This window comes from Anser anser (genome assembly GCF_964211835.1).
Source record: "Anser anser genome assembly, chromosome: 4".
Taxonomy (NCBI): domain Eukaryota; kingdom Metazoa; phylum Chordata; class Aves; order Anseriformes; family Anatidae; genus Anser; species Anser anser.
In genome coordinates, this window is record NC_139724.1 from 21,244,364 (window position 1) to 21,270,840 (window position 26,477).

The window sequence follows — 26,477 nt, forward strand, 5'->3', positions numbered from 1 at the left end:
CCATGCTGAAGGAAATCTGGAGGAGCTCTGCCTGAGTTGAGCCCTGACTAGAATTTAAGGGAAGAGGTAAGTGTAACTTCACTTCCTTTACTTACAACTACAACAACACACTAAGTAAGAAGAAACAAGTAGAAAGATGCTAGTCCCTCTTATGCATGTTACTGTTGCACTGCTTTGATCTGCCAAAATCTGAAAATCCCCTTTTTGCCCAAACTTGAGGAGTGGTGCACGCGCCTACTCTCTCACATGGGAGAAGGGACTGCCTGCCTAGAATCCAAGGCAGCCCCTGCTTGCAAGTCTTATGCTTTTACTCCAGTGTAGATATTGTCCCTAAATTGCCCATTTCTAAATGTAGCCGATACCCTTCTATATCCAGGGATAGAGCTCAGGCTGAGAAAAACAAAAAAGATACCACCTAATTCTGCCTGCGAGTTCTAGGCACCACCCTCATGCCATGAAGGCAAAACAGCCTGTGTAGAACAGGAAACAGACTTTTTTTGGCTACAAAAAGAAATCATGTCTTCTCCACTTAACTTTCTTTTATGGAAAACTTCTCCCCTCCATTCTTCCACTTAATGAAGGAGAAAGAAAAAAAGCAACACAGCACTCAAGTTTATTTACAATAAACCACCTATAGCCTTACCCACTAATACTACAGCAAAAGGACTTTCCTTCATAATATTCATCTCCTTTTTCTTAACATGCATTCTTAACTTCTGAAACACACCTTTACCAAAAAGGCACACACTGAAAGCAATGTGGAGAACACCAGTGCCCACCTTTCATTTGAATGATTACATGCTCTTGTTTCTATATTTCAGTAGTTGTAGCTGCATGCACACTCTTGTACTTAGAATTCAACCTTCCTGCAGATTCAATGACAGTAGACAAACAGCACAGGCACCTTAGTAAGCATTATTATGTCTGGCTTCAAATGTTATTTGAATTTAGGGACATGGCCGTACTGCTCATATCCAGTAGCATCTGGATGCTACAACTAAAATCTTACAATGGAAACAGCAGTGTTAGGAGTAACATGGACATTCGAGAGAAAGCGGTTAAAACAGAGAAGGTATATATATGGGTCAGTACACAGAGTTCATGGGCAGTCCATAGAGCTCAAAGAGGGTGCCTTATCCAGAGGAAATAGAAGAGGTAAGGACAGTACATACTTTGAGAGAGTATGTGAGAGTGAAAAATGGAAGGAATACACAAATGAAAGGGATAATCAGAAACATGCCTCTTTTCCTCACTTCATGTGGTAATTCTGGAGACAGAGCACTTGGATTGCTGGATGAGCAAACATGCCAGGCATAGCAACAGATGGGAAATGCTGAAATTCAGAGAGTCAGGGGAAAAAAGGCACATCCCTCCCTAGGCCTGAGTCCTACATCTCTCCGAACTGAAGACATCAATCAATATGCCACGCTTCCTCTGGCCTGTGAGGCAGTGGCACCTGGTAAGCAGGCTGCCCTCAGCATAACCACACGAACACGAAGACTAATTTCAGTTCCTGCAACAACCAGTGGTCAGCACCAGAGTGTGTACACCTTCAGTCCTGTGCTGAGGCCCGTATGTCTGCTCGGATAGCAGCACCCCTTCTGCCTTAGGCTTTGCATCACAAGCGGTGGATGATTCCAAACTCAAGCTTATACGCCCCTACATCCTGTGCTGAAAATGCACCACAGGATCCAATACTGCTCCCATTGCCATGCAACTGTTGTGCAGCGGTCAGTCACTCCTCCTTTCTCTTCACATACAACTTGACCAATCCATTGCATTCTTCAGGAGCCTACACATAAATATCTCAATACATACCCACCTTTGTCTAGTCCTTTGCCCTTATTTTACTTAAAAACGTTTTTAAAATATGTTGATTGTTTTTTTTTTTTTAAAAAAAGGAGGAAGACATTCTCCTTTGAGTTTACAGAAAAGGGAGGGGAAAGAGACTGATAGGGATCTTCTAATGTTTTATACTAGCTTACACAAAAATGTCTTGCAAATACATGGTAGGAAGAATCAGGCATATTTTTCACCCAACAAACCATAATGACTACAACGTGTTGGGTAAACGGGTCTCTGAACACTGGGTGCACTGTAGTTACATTAATCCACTAAGTCCTGGGAGCGGAGAATGGGCAGACTGACATCAAGGAGGAAATAATTAGCGTGGCTGGGCAGTCAGTGACGCTGTAAGTGAACTGTGCCAGCCTTCTCTCTGGAGTCGGAGCCTGCCACTTCTATCCCCTGCATGCAGACTTCCCTGTGGCTCACTGCCCCAGCGGTGACGGTGGCAGGTACAGCTCTCTGGAGCCCAGTGCTGACAGCTAACGCTGGCTACAGGCTTTGTCCAGGTCTCTTTCAGGTACTTGTGAAAGCAGGCACAGACCCAAACTTGAATTAGGCTGTCCTGTAGCGCGGACAGAAGCAATGACATCACTCTGGTTCCCATTTTTGCTATTTTGAATACGTCTTCATACTTAGTACGTCTGTGAGTACTTCAAATACGGCATAGCCTCAGCAGATGTACACTCGATCGGTGCCTACTGCTCATAACCAGAGCCAAATGGCACAAAGATCAAGAAGTGTATTTATACTGGGAAGTGTAAAATTTATCCTACCTAACAATTCCTTTTTCCCACTGCTTTCATTTTCCCTCTGGAGCAGTTAAACATTTTACCCCAGGGCTCCATCTCTGTTGCTGGGTTTTGTTTTTGAACTTGAAGGAGTGGGGCAGTGGCTGGCAATCAAGCTCAGTGCAGTTAATAGAAACATAAGATCCTAAGGCCCAAATTTACTCCACTGGATTTAGGGTGTGCAGTGGAATTACACAAACTTAGAAGTCCAAGCTTCCCATACTAACATCAGGAAGAGAGATTCTCCCATTTCACAATTCATATTCATACAGTAAAAAAACAAACAAACAAAAAAAACACACACCACACCCCCACACAAGAAGCCTCCTTGTTTAGTGCCATGGTTGGTGGGGTTTCCATGTTAGATTGTGGCAGCTCGAATCAAAAATAAAATAAACGCTCCTCTGTGCGAGCTTTTACTAAAAGTTCTGCAGCCTTTAAAGAGGTTAAAAAAAACAGCACAGGAAAGTTCTGTGGATGAAGACCCTAAGATAGCAGTGGGTCATTTAACTGTTCTGCATATGGCACTTTCAATGCCATTCATCAGGTGAAAAAATAAATACACTGATGAGAAAGCATAAAACGGGAACACGCTGGGACTGGCCCTGCTCCAACTAGAGCCACTGGCAGGCCTGAAGGCTCTCAGTGAATGAAAAGAGGATCTATTTTTTGTCAGTGTGCATTTACCGTTTGATAGCTCTACACCTTTTCACATTTTGTGAGCCAGGGAAGCAATGGGCCAAAGCAGCTTCCCGTTCCTGTTATCAGCTCAATTATCCCAAGGTGGGAAGTCCAAGTAGGAAGATCTGCACATTTGCGACTGGCCACTGCAAATGGGAAACCAGCAAGGTACAGTAACTTGATGAGGCAACTAGGACAGCAAGGCTTTCATGCCTGCACAGTCTCTCCGCAGTTACCACCGCCAGGACTGGGTTTGCAGGGGATTGTTTTTAAGTCAAGCCTCTTCCTCAGTTAGATCTGCACCTCCCCCACACCACCTCAGTTGTCTGATTCTTCACTCACGTGGCTAGATACAACTCATGATCGACACTCCAAGCATAACAAAGCATTTAAAATAATCAACAAGACTTAGCAGCCCTATTGTGTTGGAAATACCAATGAGAGAGAGAGGGCAAGCGACTTGTCAAAGATCGTGGCAACTCTGCGGTACAAGCAGATGAAGAAATCAGATTTCCCGGTTTCCTCGAGATTTTTTTCTTCATAGTAACCTGCCCACATCGTTTCTATATATAACCTGCCCCTGCGTTCAGAAGTCTCCTTATGGTCTCCCTTCCCGTATTAAACAGGAGCAAGAGGGAAAAAAAAAAACACAACAGTAGTTTAGAGACTAGAGTTTATCATTTAAAATACTGTATGACAGCAGTGGTGTTATTTAAGATTATGTAGCATTTTAATAATTCAAGAGCAGAAACCGTCTGGACCCTGAATCATCAGACATGTACATTTTTTGCATCTCAAGAGAGTCTACTATGCCATCCACTGAGCTTCCAGACAGAAGATTATGTCTTGTTTGCTGCTCACAAAGAACACTGACCTAGAGTGAACTCAGTTAATGTAAGACACTTATTTTAAGCGCGACATATACATTTCACATATTTAAAGAGTGAACAGATAGGAAGGTGGACGCCAGAGGGATTTGCCAGCTTTCAGAAAAATATGTTTGCTTCGAAAGTGACTTAGTCCAATGCACAGACAAACTTTCCCCACTGAAATTCTGAACACCTTAAAATGATTTTAATAACTATGTGGACAAAACTGAAAAGAAAAGAAAAAGCCTTCCTAAGGGCAGCATAGTCTAAAACTTGATGCTTTCTTCAGCCATGGTCATACCCCTAAGAGGGTCTGGCTGCCAAACACAGGACCAGAGGTTACATTCTTAGCTCCTTATACTGGATTTCAAAGATTTACATTTCGTGCACAGGATTAAAACCGTGGTCAATAAATTATAAAGTGGGGCTGTACAAACATCTCATTGTTTAATTCTAAGTTAGAATAATGGGAGCACGTACAGCAGGAACTCTCGCTTTTTAAAAAACATAGCAAATAACAAACGCCACAAATAAGATGTGCATTATCATTACAAACATTGTCAATAAAATAAATTCATGAAAAATACATCTGAAGTAGTATTTAAGTGGTGTTAAATCTGCTAAAATGATTTTCTCCTGAGCTGATGCTAAGGCTTAACAAGGGATAAAAGAAATACTCTGATTGGCTCATGAAATACTAGTTAAGGATGTGGAGTGGTTGCTATGTGATGTTATAAATAATTAGCATACCTTATTTCACATAGAGCCATGGCCCAGATTTATGCCTGCACAATGGCTCAGCAAACTAGAGGGCTAGACTGCTAGTGTAAGACCCGCACTGAGGAAAGAGGTTTGTTATTCTTAGGCAGTTTGAGAATGGCATCTGGGGTCTTAGGAAATTTATACATGCCATGAAACGCAGCGAAGCATCTGTTCATTAAAACACAAACGGCACAGGCAGACAAGTGCTGCTACAGGGTGAGATACAGAGAGGTTATTTGACAATGACAGATACTTCTACACTGATAATGCTCTCCCCTCTCTCAGCGCATCAGAGCCTAATTAGGCAAAATAAACTATCAGAATATGGGAGGACATCAGGTAATTGAAAATAGCCACAGTGATCACAAGGACTCATGGCTGATTTTTGGGACAGTTTGGGCAGACAAGTGGAAATATCATTCAGCACAAGAAAGAGGTTCTGTTTATTGGAAAAAGGTGTGAGATGTATGGATAATCCTCATACACTGACAGAACATGCATGCTCTGTTACACATGCTATGGGTGAGAGAGAAAGGCATTCCTCTACAGAGGGGAAAAAATTGGACAACAAAGGATGGATTGTTTAAATATAATTTTATTTATGTTTTGGGTAGGAAAAAAAAACAAGGTTCTCCTTTTTTAATCCCAGACTTGAGAAATGCACATGCTCATGGCTAGTGGAAAAAAAGAGGCAGCAAGAGACCATGTGCTAACTTGCCTCAGGCTTCTTGTGAGCAGAGCCTACAAAATAATCCAGCCTGTGGAATTATTTTTGATGTATGGTTCTGTCCTGCAAGAACAGCTAGACCTGATAGGCACCTGATAACCATGCTCCCAGGAAACCCAGGGGATGCCACCAATAAATCATCATTTCCACCATGCAATCATGTTTGTAATAAATGTATTGACAGAATCATTGGAAAAACACTTGCAGCCTATGGAACCTTTCTCATACATAGCTATATAGAAAATGTGACTGGGAAAAAATCATCAAAATAAATTAAACTAGGATTAAAATTGTGAACTTTACCTTCTTTGCATGCTACCCATTATAACTTTTACCACTATTTTCAAAACCTACAAAGCATACTGAAATAAACCCTCACAAGCAAAACCACAAACTGGGTCAGAAAGTCAGTATTTACAAAATATATTTGCAGTAAGTTTTTTCCAAAGTGTGAATATCAAACATCAGACAGAATTGTTTACTTCAAACATGGCTCTAGATCCAGAACTACATTTTAGAATCTCAGAACCTAGTGCCTGTCATAGTAAAAGCCTACATAACATTCAAGTCTTTAAGTAACTCTTGCTCTGTAACTTAAAGCAGAAAAATTCAAGACGACAAATCATGGTTGCCCAGATGAAGCAGATCACACAGTATCACAGATTTCTAGGTTGGAAGAGACCTCAAGATCATCGAGTCCAACCTCCGACCTAACACTAAGTACTCCACTAAACCATATCGCTAAGCTCTACATCTAAACGTCTCTTAAAGACCTCCAGGGATGGTGACTCCACCACCTCCCTGGGCAGCCCGTTCCAATGCTTAATAACCCTTTCGGTAAAGAAGTACTTCCTAACATCCAACCTAAAACTCCGCTGTTGCAACTTTCGCCCATTCCCCCTCCTCCTGTCACCAGGCACGTGGGAGAACAGACTAACCCCCACCTCTAGATGTATCAGTAATTTTCTTACTGAAGAATTTTTAATGAACTGCTTTTACAGCTGTAAAAGAAGTACAATAAAGAGGTTTCTTAGCTAGTTTAGAGAATTGTAAACTGAGGCACAGAATGGTCAAACATCTTATCCAGGATCATACAAAGCCCAAGTGAAAATATTGGGCTCTCTTTAGCAGTAAAACCTCTGCCCAGGCCTTTACAGCACGCTTTTAGATGTCTCTTCAAGATGCATTTTGATTGATTCACCAACTTCTGAAACAGGCTGCCAATAGGGAAGTGGCATATTCACAAGTACATTCTTAATACAGTTTACTTTTGTTGATGTTACAGTATCTTTAATTCAAGACATTTTAATTTTACTGTTAGATAAATATTAGCAATTGCTGGCAAGAAAATCTCCTGAAGAGGACACAGCAAGCAAATCTACGGTTCCCAAACCTTTCTGTCATGGAGAGAGTTGTCAAGTAAAAAATACATTTAAAGATTTTCAAGCAAGTGCAGTGCAGAAGCAAAAGCCAGAACTGCATCCAAGATGACTCTGAAAGGCCCTGGACACCAGGCTGGCAGCCTACTTTCAGTTTAATTTTAACAATCCCCTGCTGATAGATCATCAACTGCTTGTATCAAGCCCCCCCCCTCACCCCCAGTTTAAGAGTCTGTCACAGGTGCAGGAAAACGTGTGGGAAATCTGCTATTTAAGAGAATGCTCTACACAGAGACCTCTGTGAGGTCAGCCTGATGTTAGTGAATGATGACACTTCAAACAGGTTAATAAAGTCAACAGAGCTCTTATGAGTTAGCTTAAAACCAGCTTGAAAGCCACAAGGCAGAGTAAGTCTGCTCTGGCTCCAGCATATGCTTTGTTCTCTGTAAGTACTAAAAAGTACTAAACTCTCCTGAGTATGATAATAAAGAAAGTATTTTGTGAGAAAAGAAACAAACAAGGTTATTCTGATATCAGTTCAAAAAAAAAAAAAAAGGAAAGAAACAATCCAATCAAGTTTGTTGTTTAGTACCTCAAGACTGTTTTAACAGTTACAAAAAGTCAGGAATTGACCCTGCAAAATGCATCTCATGTGAACAGCCCTGTCAAAGAGAACTTCATATTCTGGATGTATAAAAATAAAGAATAGAAAAGGTTTTAAGATTAGAACACAAATGCCTCCTTTTACTTTTGGGTAGCATCATCTCCTGGATGGGATGGAAATATTAAGATAAACAGACTACTACATGATGAAAACTCCATCTTCTTATAAGCAAGCTAAAAATACAAGCATCTTTCGGGTAGTGAATCCTTTAATTGCCCTTTTACAGACATGAGCTCATCTGACCAATGATTTATTAATGTACAGTTACCTGGGAAGCAGGTTGTTAGGTGCTCCATTAGTGCTTCTTGTGTGACTTGTTTTCGGGCAGAGTTCATTGCTGAGATGGCCAGGCAAAGGATTTCCCCAAGTGGAATAAACTGTGACTGACTGATGGGAGACATGCTGATTGGTGATACATCACCTGCAAAAAGACAACAGATGTGCAGTGAAGCATTTTGTTTGAAAGTGCTGCTCACAGAACGGCGATGAAGAGAGACGACTGGAGATGATGCCATACAGCTCTGCAGGCTTTGTGCTGTGCAGAACAAGAACCATCCAGCTCATTTCAACCAGCAAGCTAATTTCAAAACTCAGACACAGTGAACTTCTGAAAATGGGATATATACAATGCACACATGGCTTCCCAAAGGGTGCAATAGAGAGATTCAGAAAAATGCCGACAAATTGGCATTTATGGTTGGAAAACCTCTTGTTTGAACATGCCACCAGGTAACTGTATAAACAAAATAGTTTTATGCGTTTTTCTGGACATAAAGCCTTTACTCCCCTTTCAAAGGCTAGTGGTATAGACCACCTACCATTTCCACTTGATAGAATATTTTTTCTTAATAGTAGTAATAAAGATTACAAAAATATGTTGATATGTTAATGAATAACATTTTCGCTCAGCTGATAAAGTGGAACACGCTCTTTAAGGGCACAGAAGCATAAAACACCTAAAGATTGATATTTTGAATAAATCTGTCCTGGTTCTATGAATCCAATGCCTTTGCATGGATGATGTATTTTTAGAAGAGGAGTTTTAATGGTTCCAGCATGGTCTGAAAATAAACTTTGTTGTAACTTCACCCAAATAATTTTTTATCATGTCATCTTTAAAAATAATTCACTAACATGTACTTAAAAGATCACTGAAAGACCTTCAAAATGAAAGTTACCGGAGAAATGATAATTTGATACTACTAGCATGACTGCACAAATACACTTATACATGTGCACTTTTACATATTTGATATAAATATAGAATTGATTTTACATGCTGCTCTATACCTCCTCTTGAAATGATAACAGCCCCCTGATGATCTCAAACACAGAGGAGAAGGCAACTAGGAGATTTCCTTGTTGGTGGAAAATAAACAATAAGAGTAACAGACAGAACAAGGGGTGCCAGACTACAAATCTTTTTCCAGCCACAGGTCATTTAATAGCCAGAGATTACATTTTACCTAAATTGCTTTGAAATCTCAGGAAAATCACCCTATTTCTGCTGCCTCAGAGCATTGCTTTGTGATCAAAATCAGGAATCAAATCACTGGATATTAATTCAAATTCAAACTTTTCTCCCCGATATTTGCCCTATTAATCCTATATTCCTATTATGTCTACTAAACAGGAACAGCAGTCTCTAAAACTGATTACCAAAATGCATTTAGTCTTGTGTTACGCTCAACACTTCGAAAAAAAAAAAAGAATTGGTGGGAGTAACAAATTGCATAACTGTTTCAGTGAGACATATGAGCAATATTTTTCAATATACCAGCTGTACAATCTGTTGTACAACAGTGATACACATTACCCAAGACACAATGCTGATTTAAAATACACATTGGTGCTACGCTGCCTCCTGACTGCTTCTGCTTAATCAGGCCTGACCAGATCGTTGCCTCAATCCCACCACAGCAGCTTTCCTCCAGCTTCACTGCAAGATCCTCCTCGTTCTTATATGACTGCAGAATTGCCTTAAAATATAAACTTTTCTGGACATTTCTATTTATACATTCCTGAAAAGTTCCTGCCACATGTACTTTACATACAAACACTGACAATGAAGAAGATTGCAGACGGCTTATGAAAAATGTGGTAAGACGCAATTTCACATGACTCAGGAGCAAACACCATTTGTTCCCTCGTCATTTGAGAATGGGTAAAGAACATCACAGATATTAATTACTGTTTATTAATAATTTTACCTGCCATCAGATTAAATTTTTTCATAAATGAATCTTTGCTATCAGCAAGACACACAAGTCGCCACCTGCACTTTGTCTAGGGGAGCGGTTTCTTTAATGACTAAGTTTCATGTCTAGAAAGCATCGGAATGATGATGGGAATCATGCACATTTAGCTAAGCAATTTAAGAAATTACTGCCCCTCACATGGAGATTATCTGTGCCATGGGTGTCCTTGTGAGCACTACTGAGGTTCAGCTCAGCGCAATGTCAAACAGATGGGCATGTATCACCTTCTGCTGAGGTTTAACCTTATTAGCTTCACCGGGCACCGAAATGGGCTAGCACTGCTCCCTGGGTAGCTTTCAGGGCATCCAGGTGAATGGCAGTAACGTCCTGAATTGTTTTACCTGCATCATCAAAGAGCTGGCAATTCCTTAAACCGAAGCCCTGTGGGAAGAGCATCCCCATGCCTACCCCCAGCCACGCGTTCCCTGCTGCCTGCACAGGCACCAGGGCAGGAGAGCAGGAGGAAGCTCTCTTTCTTCCCCTTGCGCCCAGAACAATCCACTCACAGCTAACCAGTATTTAGGACGTAACGAATGAACCTCCATACCGCAATCAGCCCTCTGAAGTGGGAAAGGGACTCCAGGAACCTTATACACGAAGCCTAGCAAGTTTTGCTCCGCAGCCTCTCAGCTGTCCCCCGAGGGACACCAGGACAGGAACTCCCACCATTTACGCTGCTCACCCTGGGAGCACCCATCCCTCTTCCCTGACTGCAAGGAGCCTGCAGGGAACTTTTTTGGGATCACCCCCGATGACGCTTGTTAACTTAAAACTGGCTAAACATGAGTTAAGAAATAGTAAAGTTTCACTGGTTTTTACTAACTGTGGACTTTGCACAACTCCCCTTTCCGAAACAGGCCTCCAGCACGGAATTGCTTTTCTAGGTTAGCGTGCAGAAAACCTTCAGCCCATACATCTGATCACTGCCAGTGGGGTCCCTGTGGTCAACAAGAACAAGCCGAGAGTTTCCACTGAAACATGAACTATTTATACTTCACATAACTCATCAGTATCAAACATCCCCTCAGTATCGGTTCCTTGACGCTAACACAATCTCTAGCAAAGCACGCTACGATGCCAGGGTAACATACATCCTGCTTGCAAATATCTGGGAGCCTTATAAACATTTAATTAATTATAAATAATGCTACAATTATACATAAATTTGTAACTTAAACATCTTTAAATGCCATGGAAATGGTCAACAAGTATTTGTTTAAGAGGGAGCCTTCTTTTCTGTTATGTAGGGGACTGCCACCAGCCAAGGCTTACACTCTTCCATCAAGTATTTTTCAACTTTCTTTACGACAAGGCAACTCTTGTTTCACCTTCTTTGTGTCAGAATTACCTCCATAGCTTGTCATCAGTAATGGTCTGCTGGAGGTAATTAGTTACTCTTGGTTTAAAAAGGCTAGCATACATCTGTAAAACTTTCAGTAGACCTAGTGGTCGAAAGCCAAAACCCCCTTACTCAGGGAGGCTCTAATTTGCCAAGTTTTATCTTAAATATCCTGCGGCTCTGGGAAATTACAAGCACTCTGTGGTTATAGTTAAGTGAACAAACTTCTTTGATGCACAGCAACAGAAAATATCTTGTGTTTATGATTTAATATAATATATTAACATCAATTATGTGCATAAATACTGCACGTTTAGCCTCATGAACAGAAGGTTTACTACAACTTCTTTAGCAAAGATCTGTTCAAAAAAAATCAAATATGCCTCTCCTACTTTTTCTTCTTTTTTGGAAGACCACATCACTTACATGAAACATCCAGCATATGGCTCCTGTTAGCTCTGACTGATGCTTGTCTCAAGCAGCTTTCTTTTGAAATCAAATTACTATCCTTGACTTTCATATGTTTATGTTCCCAATTAAATGCAAACTGGAGCTCAGAAAGCAGTTTTCACCAGCTGACTGCATGTTTCGTTTAAATGCTATATATGTATATATGTGTAGTTTCAGCTCTGTTTCTGCAGTGTCTTTCCAAACTTCTCTTTTAAGAAAAATTTTAAAAAGCTTTTCTACACTTTTTAAGTGGTACTTAATTTTCAAAAACATCTAAGTGTATAACAAGCAATGAATGGGATCTGTCCTCCTTTATGCCTTGGGAATTTTTAGCGCTACCCTGTGGGACAAAAATAATTACTGTTACTCAGAACAAAAGATCACGCAGCAAATAAAATAAACACTTAGCTCTTACATAGCACATTTCTTCGGTGGATTTCAAAACATTCTGAAAACCTGGGTAACCATAACTATCTTTAACATACAGATGAGAAAATGACAGCCTGCAACAGAGTTGGGGATGAAAATTCACCTGTCCTGAACCCACACCAGCCAGACCCTTTCCAGTGCCAGTTTATCTACTGTCTCTGTCCTCTGAAAGTCTGGGTGCCACCATCTTGGGAGAAAATTAAGTAGACTGTATTCCACACCATGTATCAGTAATTAAACTACCAACTACATACGGATGACAGAATTTTTATAAGTGATTCTGCTGCTGGAAAGAAGTGACCTGGAAGTCAAACTCCCCGTCTCATGAAGTTTGCATGAGGACTGTTTGAAAAATCACCTCTTGACTTATAAATGGAACCAATTCGGTACAGCCATTCAGAAGGAAAATTAAGGAAATTACAATGCAAAGCCACACTTTATTAGAATTTATACACACTGTTTCCTTGATATGGGGAAGAGACCTTCTGATTACGCTCTGCATCCTGTGAAATATAGGAAGCCAAAGCCCAGCTTCTCTTCTCCATCCTGACTCTCAACACCTTTGCAACCTTTTGCCTCCTGTGGATCAAAACAAGCTTTAAACATGATTTTTAGCCTGGTTTCCACAGGAAATGAAGCTTGCACAGTCACAGTCTGAGGATGCGCATGTGCCAGAGAGGTCAGGACTCACTAGACAACAGAGACTCTGCAACAATGAGATTTGCTAGGCATGCTCCAACTGCACAGAGCTTCGGGCACAGCCACGTCCCTCTAGACAGGGCAGAACCTTGTCGAAAAACACACATCGAGTCCCTACTTTTGCTGCTTACAGAGCTATGTAATTAATCAGAAGGCATTAAACAAGTAGAGTGACTTCGTGGTACCTTGTGGTAGTTTCAACAAAAATCCCCTACATAAATTTTCTTGGCAACAACCTGTTTTGGTCAACAATCAACCACTGTGTCACTCCAGGAAGAAGTACAGAAAGCGGCTCTTCAAACAAAAGATGAGTGACAAAAACAAAACTGCTGGTAACAGACAGGAAGAGGGCTCTTCAACCTACATTATTTTCACCTTTTTCCAAGGATACTGTCAATGAAAAGCCTCTTCTAGAAAAAGAAAAGCACATTTTCAAGTTGACTTACAGAAGGGACAGATGCCAAAGAAGTCAACTATCTGGCCTGCATTGCACTTTGTCCCCTTTTCGCCCAAACCCCAACATGACTGAATCACTCTAATCACAGGGTACTTGCATACATGTGGCAAACAAAACCTTTCATATGTGAACTCACAACAATGACATATAATTGCCATTTTAAGCTAGACAATGCTTTCATCTGATGAAACCACAGGAGGGAACAGGAAGAATATGCAGATTTCTGTATTACCCAGATTACTCTGAAACACCTTGGATCCACACTAGCATAACACAGGAAAGAACACATTTTACTAAGCAAATCTGAGATAAAGGAAATCAGAAAGCATATTGCTTGCACTGTACTCAGCCATAGCTAAATCCTCATTTTAAAACACTATTCCTGGAGTATTTTATGAGAAAAGCTGCAAGTCGTGTTTACTAGACGGTTACACATATCAGAGTACTCATTTTCAAGACGAAAATAAGTTAAAGATTCAGCCATTTATTCACGTTTAAGAGAAGCTTAAACAAAGGCTTCACAAGTGCACTAACATACATTCTCTCACCAGGAAGATCCTTCTGCAACTCCGGAACACATGCACACCAAAACATACCTCCCCTTGCAGATACGGGTTATGAACACTTCAACAATGAAACCTGGCAGTGTGACCACTCCATTTCTAACCAGCCTGAAGAAAGCACAGCAACCTTAAAAATGACAAACCACATGGTAAACACTTGCCTCTGAACAAAGTTCTTCTCTTTTGCCAGTTATTAACTCTACTTCAATCACGTAAATTTATCTTTTCAGTTGGTCAGACACAGCTAAAAGCATGATCTCCAGGTTCACCAAGTGCCAGTATGTTTGGAAAGAGGTGCTAAAACGCCCCCAGTCACCAGACTTTGTCTTACATGCATTCATCCTGTGTATTTTCTGTGATACAGATTTCCTTTTCTCGGTTCATGTCCTGTGGCCAGCTGCCTCCTGATCCAAAGTGATATCCCAGCACGTGTTATGACTGCAATCACAAAAAGTTTCTGCTGGAGCATGGAACTTTCCCAGAGAGGATTCAGTTGAGGAGATTTTTGTGGTGTTGCTTGCTTATCCTGGGACAAAAGAGGGCAGGATTGTGGTGTTGCTTTTTTTTTTTTTAATATATTGTGTGCTTTAGAATGTGTTTATTCAATATTTTTCAAATGCATCTCTTAATAAATGTCCATGTCCATATTCCTGGCACACAATATGTTAAAAAAGGGGGACTTACCTGAACCCCTATGGTCTGGTTCCGTGCTCCAGTACAGTATCCAGAATAGCTGTGATGTAACAACACCGTGCATATTGGGGCTTTATATCACTGTGGAAGCTGACTACAGCACAGATCAGTGCCACAGGACCTGAAAGAAGAAAAACAAAGCATGTTTTTAGGCAGTAATATGCTGAACACCCACCTCTTAAAGCAGGAAGTAGAGGCTTCCAGAAAATAAAAGACAATGCAGTATCTATGCAGTTCTTCCAAAAGCAATGCTATTTCACACTTAATTCTCACATAAGCACAAGAAACAAATGGTTAAGAAACAACAGAGGCGGTGGAGGCAGAGAATCTAAAGGGTTCTACAAATACAACTCCCACACAGTGTTTTGAAAACATCTCTCTCCTTTTGCCCCATTTCCACGGAAAGGCTGGAATCACGCTCTGACACCACCCCCTGTTTCGAAGGCACTCACAGTCTTAGCAAAGCACCTCTCCACTGCAGCGCCTCAGGATTCTGCAGTGTCACTCCTCTTCTGCCTGGCTCTCTGCAAAGTGAAGTCATAGGAATGGATCAGCCAACCTGACTTCTCACTACCCTGCCCAGAATCCTTTGTGAACTGAAATGAGTCATCGCTCTGAAAAAATCCACCACGGCGCAACGTTCCAGGTTTCTCCCTACGTCTGCGCTGGCTTCTTTGTCTTTGAAACGAAGTGCCTCTGCCTCTGGAACTGTGCCCAGCTGCATTGTACAGGATAACAAGCCAGCCTCCTCATTAAGTGGACAAGAAAGCTATTTACATGCATTAGCAAAGACAAGTTAAAGCTTTAACCCTCTAGTCAAGGCAAGAAATTCACCCCTAACATATCTTCCTGATGTAACACACAGCCACACGACACACAAAAACACGAATGCACAGACATACGTGTACACACACACACACACAGAGACTTACAAAGAGCAGCATTTTCTTGAATTATTCGCTATTTAAGCATGACACCAATTTTTATTCTATTGATTAAAAGAAAAGACTTACTCTCCTTTGTCAGTCCCGAAGAATGCTGCAGACCTGCACGTAACAGACAGCTCTACTGTACTCGGGATCAAAGTTATGCTGCTGCAACTGTTTATCAAAAAATTAAAAGCAGTGGGCAAGTTCTTGCAAGCTCATTTTTCATCATCCTATTCACCGTTTGGGCTCACAACAAAGTGAGCCCTGAAACCACGCCAGGCAGAAAATGTCAAACTGCTCCAAGTGCTGAGAGCCAGCGGAGCTGCTTCAGCTCCTGCCGCTACTGACAAAGGAGGCAATGCTCAGAACGAGGTCACTGTGTCACGATCTCGCTCCCGACGCTAGATCTTCCTTCTCTTCGTGAGGATACGCTAAGCCAGAGCGTCGGAAAAACACAGACTAAGGGGTAGCAACAGCGTACGATGAGGGACAGACGCTGTGGCTTCAGAGAAACGCTTTCAGTTGTTTTGGTGTTTTAAGAGAGAGAAATGTTTAAAACTGTCTTTACTGCGAAAGGCTATTTTTAGTCGTCATCTGTCAAAATGAGAAGTCTGATAGGCAGAAATGGAGGGGCAAACAAAAAAGGAGTGCTGCCATGGGGCTCTTCTTTAAAGGCTCCTGTATGCTAAGCATTCTGAAGCAATTTGAAGTATAGCAGGCACCTAATCCTTAAATGCCTACAACACAGCACTTCAGGACTCACCTGTGCTGTGTTAGAACAGGCAGTTACCCCAGGTTCTCCCAGCAGTGAAAACAGCAGGTGTTTAGGACTGTTAAATACAAAGGTCATCATCCCACTTTGCTGTGAGACCTAGCCTTACAATGACCCTCGCAGTGAAAGAGGCAATCCCAGCCTAAAATAGGTCTCTACAAGTGCTCCAAGAGGACAGCAAAGAGCTGGGTTAGGCAGCTAACAGATCGCTTTTGTTCACAGGTCTATGCCAACTATTATGCAGTGAAGCCATATCATAACCAACCTGATTTACAAGGGTAAGGTATGCAGGGTGCTCTGCTACACCTGTAGTTACACAGTAGCCAGGATCTCAACACTGAAAGCTGGGCTTTGTGTTATACACACACTCATCAACTCTTATGTTCCCTAAAAAGGCCTCATTCCAGGAAATCTTCCTTCAACTTTACAGGAGTTTTGCCTTCCCTAGGGCTGCAGGATCAGCCACAAAGCCTCTAATGAATCCAACTTGGCATCTGCAATGTTTCGGTCCCCCAGGATCATCCTGTGGAAACTTGGGTTGTTTGTCTGCTAAGCCCACACCTACTTTACAGCAATGAAACTCATTCCAAGAAGAAAAATTTCTAGGGGCTTAAAAGCGAATTACAACACACACCTACTGCAAGAAAAAACAAGAGCTCCAGACTGCTTTTCCTTTGCACCAGACAACATTCACGCACAGGGGAATAGCTGGGCTGGTGCGTGCAGCAGTATTTCCAAACACCTGCACAGATTCTTGCAGAAGCACTCACCCTTTTATTACCAAAGTTAAAATAAAGGCAGAAGGAAGAGAAATGTAAAAACAGGATCTGAACGCCCGTCCTTTCTAACAATTATTTCTAGTACTTGAATCTGACTCAGGGCAGCCTGATTGCTCTGAACACATCTAACTGTGAGCTCTCTGAGTCAGAGAATTCCTCTAGCATGTGAAGCCTGAGAGACACTGAAGGCCTGCACACGTACCTCGTGTGCACAAGCACCTAGGCATGGCTCTATTCAGATTCACCAGCTCAGAGCAGTACCACACAGCCCTCTGATCGGTACTGTGAACAGCAACAAGTGCCTGACACCACAGGAATGGCAGAGAGCAAATGGGAATGGAAAGACCAGCAGCAGGAAAAGGTGAACGAGAATGTCTGAAGAGCTGAAGTTGATGGGCAAACCAGCACTGCCATCAGCTCACAGAATCATAGAAAGGCTCGGGTTGGAAGGGACTTAAAGCTCATCTAAGTACAACCCCCTGCCACGGGCAGGGATGCCACCCACCAGATCAGGTAGGCCCAGGCCCCATCCAGCCTGGCCTCGAATCCCCTCAGGGGAGGAAGGCCTGGCCCCAGCTCCACACGCACTTCCCAGCCAAGGCAGCCACTCCGCTCCTTCCTCCACATCTCCCTCCCAGCGCACAACAGAAGACTGTTCTGACACCAAAGCTGCCTTACTGAGGGCACCTGGCATGAATATGCCATGCATTTCTCTGGTGTAACTCCATGCGTGCCCGTGCATCTGGATATACCCGCTGAGTACAGCGGTGTAGCCCGAGATCCACCTCCCTCATTCAGTGAGAAAGCAGACCATGTTAAAACCCTTTTCTTCCTTCCCCCCACACCGTGCTGGAGTCGCACACAGCCTCCTTTGCTGAGCTCCACATCAGCTTGTGGACGTCCGTGGGCTCTCCTGAGCCAGGCCCTGATATTCATCCCTCTCCTCTGCTGCCACAGCCCCATCACTATCACTGAGGGAAACTCGGAGGAGAAAAGCAAGGTGCTAAAATGGAGGGGGACATCGATGGGAGAATAAAAACGGTTAAAAAAAAGAACACTGCCAAAAGATGCCAAGAAGGTTATCAAGAGCAATTTGAAAATTGAGACTAGCCTGTACCAGCCTCAAGGGATCCTGAATTTTAGAGGCTAAAAATCAGCCATCGGCACTCAGCAGTTGGAGTCTGCAGATGAATAGACTGGAGCTGTTCATTGCAGGTCATCCACCACTACCCTCACCTCTACATAACCAGCTTCACGAGGCAGGAGGCACCTGAACACCAGACTGTGAACACAACCCACTTCTTCTGTGGCCACAGAAGAAACCAGACTAAAGAACATCAGAAAGACACAAACTCATGCTTGTATTTCTTGAGGAAATCTCTACATCCTGAAGATTTCAAGTTGTCAGTGCTCTGCTACTAACGACTTACTGGCAGCATGCTAAGAAGTTCCACTTCGCTTACCTGAACAAATCTCCTGGTTGTTTAAGAAACCACTTAAGAAAACACAAGAGGCAACTGGATCAGGATATTAAATTGAGCAATATCCCAACAAGGAATGCCCATCTGGTTTTGTGCTACTGTTGTCTGAGAGTTTAAATACTCCTTTATACCCCCTCCAGCTGCTGGCACCCCAGTATATTTGCAGAGAACATACCTCGCTCCTTCAGATCTCGTCCCGCTGGCTTTAAAAGGCACGTTCTTGTAGGGGTCTCAGATACCTGCCCATTCTGTTTCGTTAGGCTTTCTAACTTACACAACTATCCCTTAAAAAGCAACAAACAAAATTCTGCATCATATTCTAGCAATCCAGCTAACCTCTCACCTCTGTCAGGTAGAAGGAAATTCAAATTTCCATACTTTCACTGGAAATACCCTGCCTCATATATCATAAGAATGAAATTTGCTTTTTTCTCAGCCGTACTACCTTGGTAGTTTATTGTTACGCCACACCTGAATTACCAGTTGCAGGTATCTTTTTTATGACAAATTTGAAGCAAGCGTTCCTGGGTTTGACTCCCAGACCATGATCTTGCCCAGACACTTTATCAGCTCACTCTTTGGATCTCTGACTATCCAAGTCTTCTAATTTAAGCATCTCCACCATCAATTTAAGCATATCGCACATTGAAGAGTCACAAAAAACTGAAAGTAAATGATACTTTACAAGTTACCTAATGCAGGACAAAACCGTGACCCAGTGCAACCCTTGCTAAGACAACTGCCCAGTGAATAGTATCTCAATGAGCCCACCAGTCTTAGCAGGAAAAACAAAACAACCCACAGAACTGCCCCCCCCCCGCCGCCCCCCCCCCCGAAAGCCTAGTGGCTGAAACAATTGTCTTTTTAGAAAATTACAACTCACTGGAAAGTATGTGACATTTTAAATCACATGAAGAATTCACTAACAGATTTTGTAGCCAGGACTATGGCATGGGATAGATTTAAAAAAAAAAAAACTGTTTTAAAATATTTTTTGCATAGAAAACTTTACTATTGATTTAAATGATTGATGCTAAAGCTACAATGTCACTAACAACAAAAAAAAAAGCTACAATGTCACTGAAAAAAAAGCCTGCCTATTTTCTGGCAGCAAACAGTAAACGCAAGGAAAGACAGAAGCATTAAAAAAATCTGACACTAGAGGAGACTTGGCAAGAAAAGATGAGCACATGAGAAAGAAAAGGAGAAAAAAAACCACCAAAGTGATAAACATAGATGCTTTGTTTCAGGGTGGAAATATTATAAAGGAAAACATTCCTTTGCAAGCACTCCTGAAAGCACAGAACATGGCTCTTGAACACAAGCAGTCTGCCTTAGCCACACATTCTCCACTGCCATCCTCAGCGTAGCCAGAACACATTTTCAGTGTGGCTGGGGATGCTGCAGCAAACGTACGGCGAGAGAGTTAGCAGCCGAAATTCTTGCGAGGTGAAGGGCTGATTAGCAATACAAGCCAATGACACAGCGCACCTTCTCTCATTTCTATTGACTGCTGTAACCATGGAAGGATTTTCCTCCTGAAGACGATACTGCGGTGGTTACAGCTTTTCAAACAAATAGCAATGACTGGCAGATAACTTCAGGTTAAAATAAGAATCTGCAACACTGAACGCAAGTCCCATGGTACTGCAGCAGCCTTTAACAGCATGGTTTTTCCTGGCTGGAAGAGACCTGATGAAAAGGCCAGGCATGGAATCAATTAAAACAGTGCCAAAGTGGTTTTAAAAAGAAAAGGTTAGACGCTCCAAAGACTTAGCAGTTGAGAGTTTACTGGGTCATTTTTTTTCCCTGTGGTGGAAAGCAGAGGTTTTATTATGGCTGGAGTCGATTCAAGAAGATATACTTTAATGCTTAGGAAACTGAAATATCCTACACCTTTTACAAGAAGTAGCCATACTACAATATTCTGCCCCTAACAATCTACTTGAGTGGGGCAGATGCAGTGGCCCCTGTTTCCCACAGTGTCTCAACACACTTCAAAATCCTGTCCTTTGGTCTCCCCTGTGATCAGCTGTGGGATGGGAGCATGGGAAATGCCACGGCACAACAGTGCAGCGACTTGCCCAGTCCTCTCGTGCTGGTCAAGTGTCTTAGAGGAAGCATTAGAAACCCACAGCATGCGTGACCGATGTTGTATGCTGCATCTTAACCGGAAATGTCCTTGCTCCAGACAGAAACAGTTCGTTCTTTGAGACCCTCAAGGCCCGGCAGATTTTCATTTTTTCTTCCACGCAATATAGCTATCAGCAAACGCAGCAATCCCAAACTACCTGCCCAAATAAATGACAGTACCTGGAACCAGGGGTTCCCATGGTTAAACAATTAACTAAATCAAATGCATTTCCTCTTGTCCATTTCACTTGGTTTTTGCTTAATTTTATTGAGTACTCACTTCATTACAGGAAGCCATAAACCAAAACCTTCAACAGGCATTCTATTACAGCAGTAACACCTTCCTGCCTCTTGCTCTTTTCTTTTTTAAGCAAAATTTCAGGAATCTGAAAATCTCACTGCCTGTGAGATACAAACCTGAACAAGGTATTCAAACTGGACAAAATTTCGTAGACATACATCTCTTGTGTGATGATTTCTTATCTACTGCCTGATTTACACAGCCTTGCGCTTACATTTTTAATTACCACCACCCACTCATCTCCCACATTCACCACTCTGACCCCAGTGGCACGCAGACCACACTCCTAAAACAGCAGGAACCTAAAAGGTTCCAACGTGATTTTTTCCACGTTCGCTGTGTTGCCTTACATCACCGATGTCATTATTTCGCAGGACTGCTCAGCTGTTTCACTCAGCTGTTGCTGAGCCTGAAGTCCTTCTTAGCACTGTTAATGAACCTGGCCAACTGCGACCTGACGGATAGGGTTACCACTTCCTTACCCAGCCCAACTTTCACATTTCCAATGTCACTACTAAAAACCAACCATTTGGTATTGATCCTTGCTGCCCAGGATCCGTTCCTGTGATGAGCACTGGCCATTCCCCTTTTATCTCCTCTGTATTCTAAACAAGTCCTCGACAAGACTTTTGTGTTGGGCTTTCACCAAGCATTTATTAAGCACTAGAACCTGGAAGAGTCCTTGTGCTCCCCAAGTGTTGCTATGACCCAGTTTTCTGAAAGATGAAAGTGCATAAAAATAGTTGTGTCTTGTGCCCTTTTACCCGGTATAGAAGAGCCCTAAGTTAGGATACAAAGACTAGGTTCCTGAGATGACCACAGGAGCTGCTGACGGTCTCAATTTACATTAAACTAAATCAAAAGGCCAGCAAAAGAAAAGATCTGGGATTATTTCTTGAACAACAAATTCAGCAAATATCCACTGGATATGGAGAGGAAACCCCACATACAGTTCTGAGATCAAAACTGTGGGATGCATAAATCCAAGTTCTGTGTAAGTATATTTTATGCCATAAAAAGACAACATTTTCTTAATGCACAATAAACCAACAAAACTACAGTCATTCCCTATCTTGTCTTTATGTCATCATTCCTTACTCCGAACTGTAGGAAAAATGGCTTACAGTTACATCTACGTCCTTTCAATGAGCTACAACCACAGGCAGTATTTTAACTCACGGGCCAAAGGGCACACAAATCCCATTTAGAAGGGTAAAATGTGCAGGGGATGGTGCGTGACCCTCTCCTCACCTGGCCACCCCCAGGAGGCTGCTGCTGCTGCACGGGGCCAGCCGCTGCCTACCCGGGATGAAAGCAGCCTTACAAGTGTTTTTTGAAACCTGCGCTGTTTCTTCTGCCTGTTTGGTACCTAGAAATATTAGTGTTAAGAGCTAATGTACAGGCTGCTTCAAGAAAAACCTAGACTATAAAGACTGAAATACGATCAGCAGCAGATTGCAGGGCAAAACAAGGAACAACAGACGTAAGGAAAAACATAAGAAAGGTTAAAAGGAAATGCAAGGAAAGAGATGAATTTTGTTTGACTCCTAAAGCAGGCAAGGCAGCATATGTGACGTTAACGATGAAAGAGGACTTGCTAAAAGAATCCAAATGCTTAGCAGGGCTAAACGGAAGCAGGAATAACAACCAAATGGTGAGAAATAAACTTTCCAGCTGTACGAAGGCTGGGAAAATCCAAGAGCCTACAGGATTGCTGGAGTAAGCAAAGTGGGAACGGCTGCGTGTTTTGGTGAAGAAAGAAGTGAACAAAAGGACAGTTGTTTTACGAAGGCCGATCTGCATGTGCTCTGCATCCACTCGGCGCTTGCCTTTGTTTTGTTTTCTAGGCTGACCTTCACCCTGTGCCACACAAAGGATTCAATGAAAGCCTCCCTTCCAAGTCTCAATTAAAAGCCTGAGGGAACAAATGCATCTTGCATGCAGCCCAAAGCCTGAGCCCAAGTGCCAGTGACCCAGCAGAGGGAGCAATCCTGGCAGCTCGGGAGTGAGCTCTGGCTGGGGGCACCTGCATCCCTCCATGACTTTGAATGAGCTCCCCCAGGCTTTGGAGCAGGCAGAATAACTAAAAAGAAACATTTAGCTTGTTCCCCAATGGGTTGCTCCTAAGCCTTTATAATGCAGGAGCAAAGCTAGCGGAAGGATGGGCGTTTAGGGGGACAATGAAGAAAGCAGAGAGCAAATTAGTAGTGTGCATGCTAACAAGGTACATGTGCAGTATCGCTCCAGCGAGGAGCAAGCACTTTGGGCAGTTTGAACCAGAACATACACAAGCAGTTAAGCATGTCATCACCAACACTGGCTTTAGAAGTTTACTGCTCCTTTATGAGAACCTCTTCAAAACACACATGCACATGCAGTTTCTAGAAAGAAGGAGTAATCCACAAGGACTTGAAAAAGCGTGGCTTCCCAAAGCGCATCTTGTGTGCCATGTGTGGTCCGCAGAGCCTCTGCAGGAGGAGGGGTTTTTTGTCTTTAATTTGTGGTGTTTTATTTTAATTGTGGTACTACATTTAATTGAGATGTCACACTGCATATCTGTTATGCAGCATCTGGTCTGGTACATTCCCTGAACACAATCTGGGGAACCTCTGTGTTATGGGCATAAAATGGAAACTGACCTCAAAGCTTTGGTCCAAGAATGATTTACTGCCAGAACTACCACCATGTAATCATACCTATGTAAATCCATATTTATTCTGGAATAAGGGTGCTTTTTTAACCTGATTTAGCTTATACTACTTCCAAATATTACATCAACTATGGCAGTTATACGCATATAATCCTGCTAAATTCCTCTGCAGGAACTAACTTTCATACCACACATAAAAAAGTAAAAACGAAAAACTGAATAATCAATAGTAAAAATAGAATACTAATTTTAATAGAGGCAAGAATGTGCCTTCCTGCTGTTCAATCATATTCTCCCCAGCATATCCAAAAAGAAAATGTTAAAGCAAAGGGATTACTCTTTCTTTTAATAATATTTCTTCCTGAGTTCTGATAACTTCACTTTTGAAAATAGAAAACCACTGACATTTAAAGCTGCAAGTTCTATTTCTCTAAAAACTTCCTGTTATGGTGAAAGGCAGAGATCTTAAAAGCACCAAGTTTGGTTCCTATTGCCATATGTTGTTTCTAATAGTCACAGCTTGAGTTTCAAAACTGATGTAGATTTGCACTTCCCTTTATCTCCATTGAGTGCTGCTGTACTCTAAGTACTTCTGAAAATAAGGACGGTTACTGAGGAGCCTAATTTTAGGCACTCATTTCTGGAATCTGGCATAAAAGCTCAGACTTGAAATGTGAATAGAAACCATGCATGCAAGTTGCTTCGTAATATCTGAAAGTCTCAGGCATAATGCCTAAAATTATGCGTCTCCTTCATACCTCAATTTATAGTTAAGAGCCTAACAGTCTACTTTATGGCATAAAGGTTTAATTTGTGTTTTTTGCCTTGTACCTGAGAAGCTTCTTTAAGTGGAAGTTTTAAGGCAATTAGTATTTCCAAGAAAAGTTTTGGTTTTGACAAAATGCTATTCTTCAGACAAAGAAGAGAGGGATACAAAACAAGCAGCTCTTGGTTTTAGACAAAATAATTCTGCCATTCAGTGTCATTTCCTCGTGGTATCTTTGGAGGCAGAGGATGAGAAAGCTTTGTGTAACTTCCCAGTGACATTTTCCTTCTGATAACATGACTTCTTTCAAGGACAAGAACAACCTTGCCAAACACAATCACCACACATTTTCCTCTGGCACGACATGCAGCCTCTGACTGTATCATTCATCACCTATGCGGGCAGGTATTATGCAAACCTATTCGCCAGGTATCGCTCCTTAGGAAGTGCTAGCTGAACACCAGAAGTACTTAGCATCTCCCCCAGGTCCTCCAGAGAGCAGGACATCTCTTTCCAACAGCAGTGAAGTCAGTGCTGGCCCTGTGATATCACAGCATCCTCCGCAGCAACAGCCTGTGAGGTCACAAATGAAGGATTACCACTTTGCTGCAGGATTAAGGGAAATAAGAAGCCGGTCTGTCAGGAAGATGGGTTTTACTTCAAATAACAGGAATTAGGAGAATGCTGAAAATAAATGGGCCATAAATTGTCTTTGTGTGACAGGTTGGCTTTCTTCAGTAGTACTGTAAAATACGATACTGCTTTCTTTGACAGCCTCCAAGTAACTGAGTGAACTAGAGGCTGTCTCTTGAGTTATTACACAGGAGATGAATCTTGAAACAACTTTCATATCTTTTGACTCATCAGTCATTTGGTTTTACAAGTGCAGACAGCAGCCAGACCCCTCTCCTCAAACTGCCTGCTAGCCAGTTTATTCACAAGTGTTCAACGTGTTGGCACTAAGTACCAGAAAGTGACCAAAAAAACAAACAAACAAAACAGAAAAGGAACAGGAAGTCTGGAAACACCTTGCATTAGCACATCTTATTATTAAGGCAAGGATCTGCAAAGATGAACCAGATTGGGATTCTGTGTTCCTAAGAAAGATCAAAAACAATAAAGTCTAAGCTACAGTGCTCTAAGTTCTTGTTTGAAATGCAAGAAACAATGATTACTTTGACCTTTCCCAAAGAACATACTTACAGTCACAGGAATCATTATCATAAGCATTACTGTAAAAAAATAAAATACTTGTACAAATAATTTCTTTACACTTTTAAAGTTTCTTTTTTTTTTCTTCTTTTTTTTCTCCAACCATAATTGGTTCACTCCCCTGTAAATACCCTGTCTGAAAGTTTTGTGAAGTACAGGACTCCAGAACCTGCTTGAAACTATTCCAAAGCCTGCATTTCTCCCCTTGCCCCTCAAGGAGCAAATCAAGACCAGCATTAACACGAGCACCTGATGAACACTTCCTGGCCCCTCAGGGAACCATGGAGGCTTCCATGGAACCATTCAGAGCACAAGTTAAAAGGGAATTTGGTCTCGGCTGTTAAAAAGTTATATTCCATAAGGGGAGAAAGGGAATGAAAGGAAGGATGACACCTGGTGAGAACATTTACATTATTCCCAGAAATCTTATGTCCCATGCATGCTTGTACATGAAAACATCTTTCCCACATTTTTGTAGTAACTGCCCACTTTTCCAGACGCCTGGCTACTCAGGCTGCCTAAAGTCTGCACACTAAGTACTGCGCTCATGTAAATTCATCGCACATGTGCAGCAAGTCCAACACATCAGGTGTACTATCCGTGCATAATTTATCCATCTGGGACTGTCCCAGATTCTAAGATTAAAATCTAGCAAACCTAAAACAGCCTGGTTCGTAATTTACAGCCAGGACAGTGATGCAACCTTGAAGTAGTTTTACAGCATGAGAGAGAGCATCTTGCAACTTCAGGAAAATTTTGAGTAAGGCTCTCCTTACAACTTATTCTAGCCAGAAGGTGAGACTTCCAGCACCTGAGTGTTGGCAGCAATAGTGGATTTCCACTCCAGG

General features: G+C 42.1%; 1 protein-coding gene across 12 annotated transcripts in view; it reads right to left on the minus strand.

Annotated features, from left to right (window-relative positions):
* Positions 1-26,477, minus strand: part of STOX2 (storkhead box 2) — a 147,415-nt gene that overhangs the window by 13,179 nt on the left and 107,759 nt on the right. For 5 of the 12 annotated variants that reach the window (XM_083835100.1, XM_083835102.1, XM_083835105.1 and 2 more), the window contains exon 2: positions 7,987-8,139. In XM_083835100.1, coding sequence (XP_083691226.1) covers positions 7,987-8,139 — 153 coding nt within the window. Of the gene's footprint in view, positions 1-7,986; positions 8,140-14,244; positions 14,550-14,597; positions 14,728-15,058; positions 15,131-15,619; positions 17,401-26,477 lie in introns of those variants that run through there. The other 7 variants (XM_083835106.1, XM_083835110.1, XM_083835111.1 and 4 more) reach the window with 7 other exon arrangements.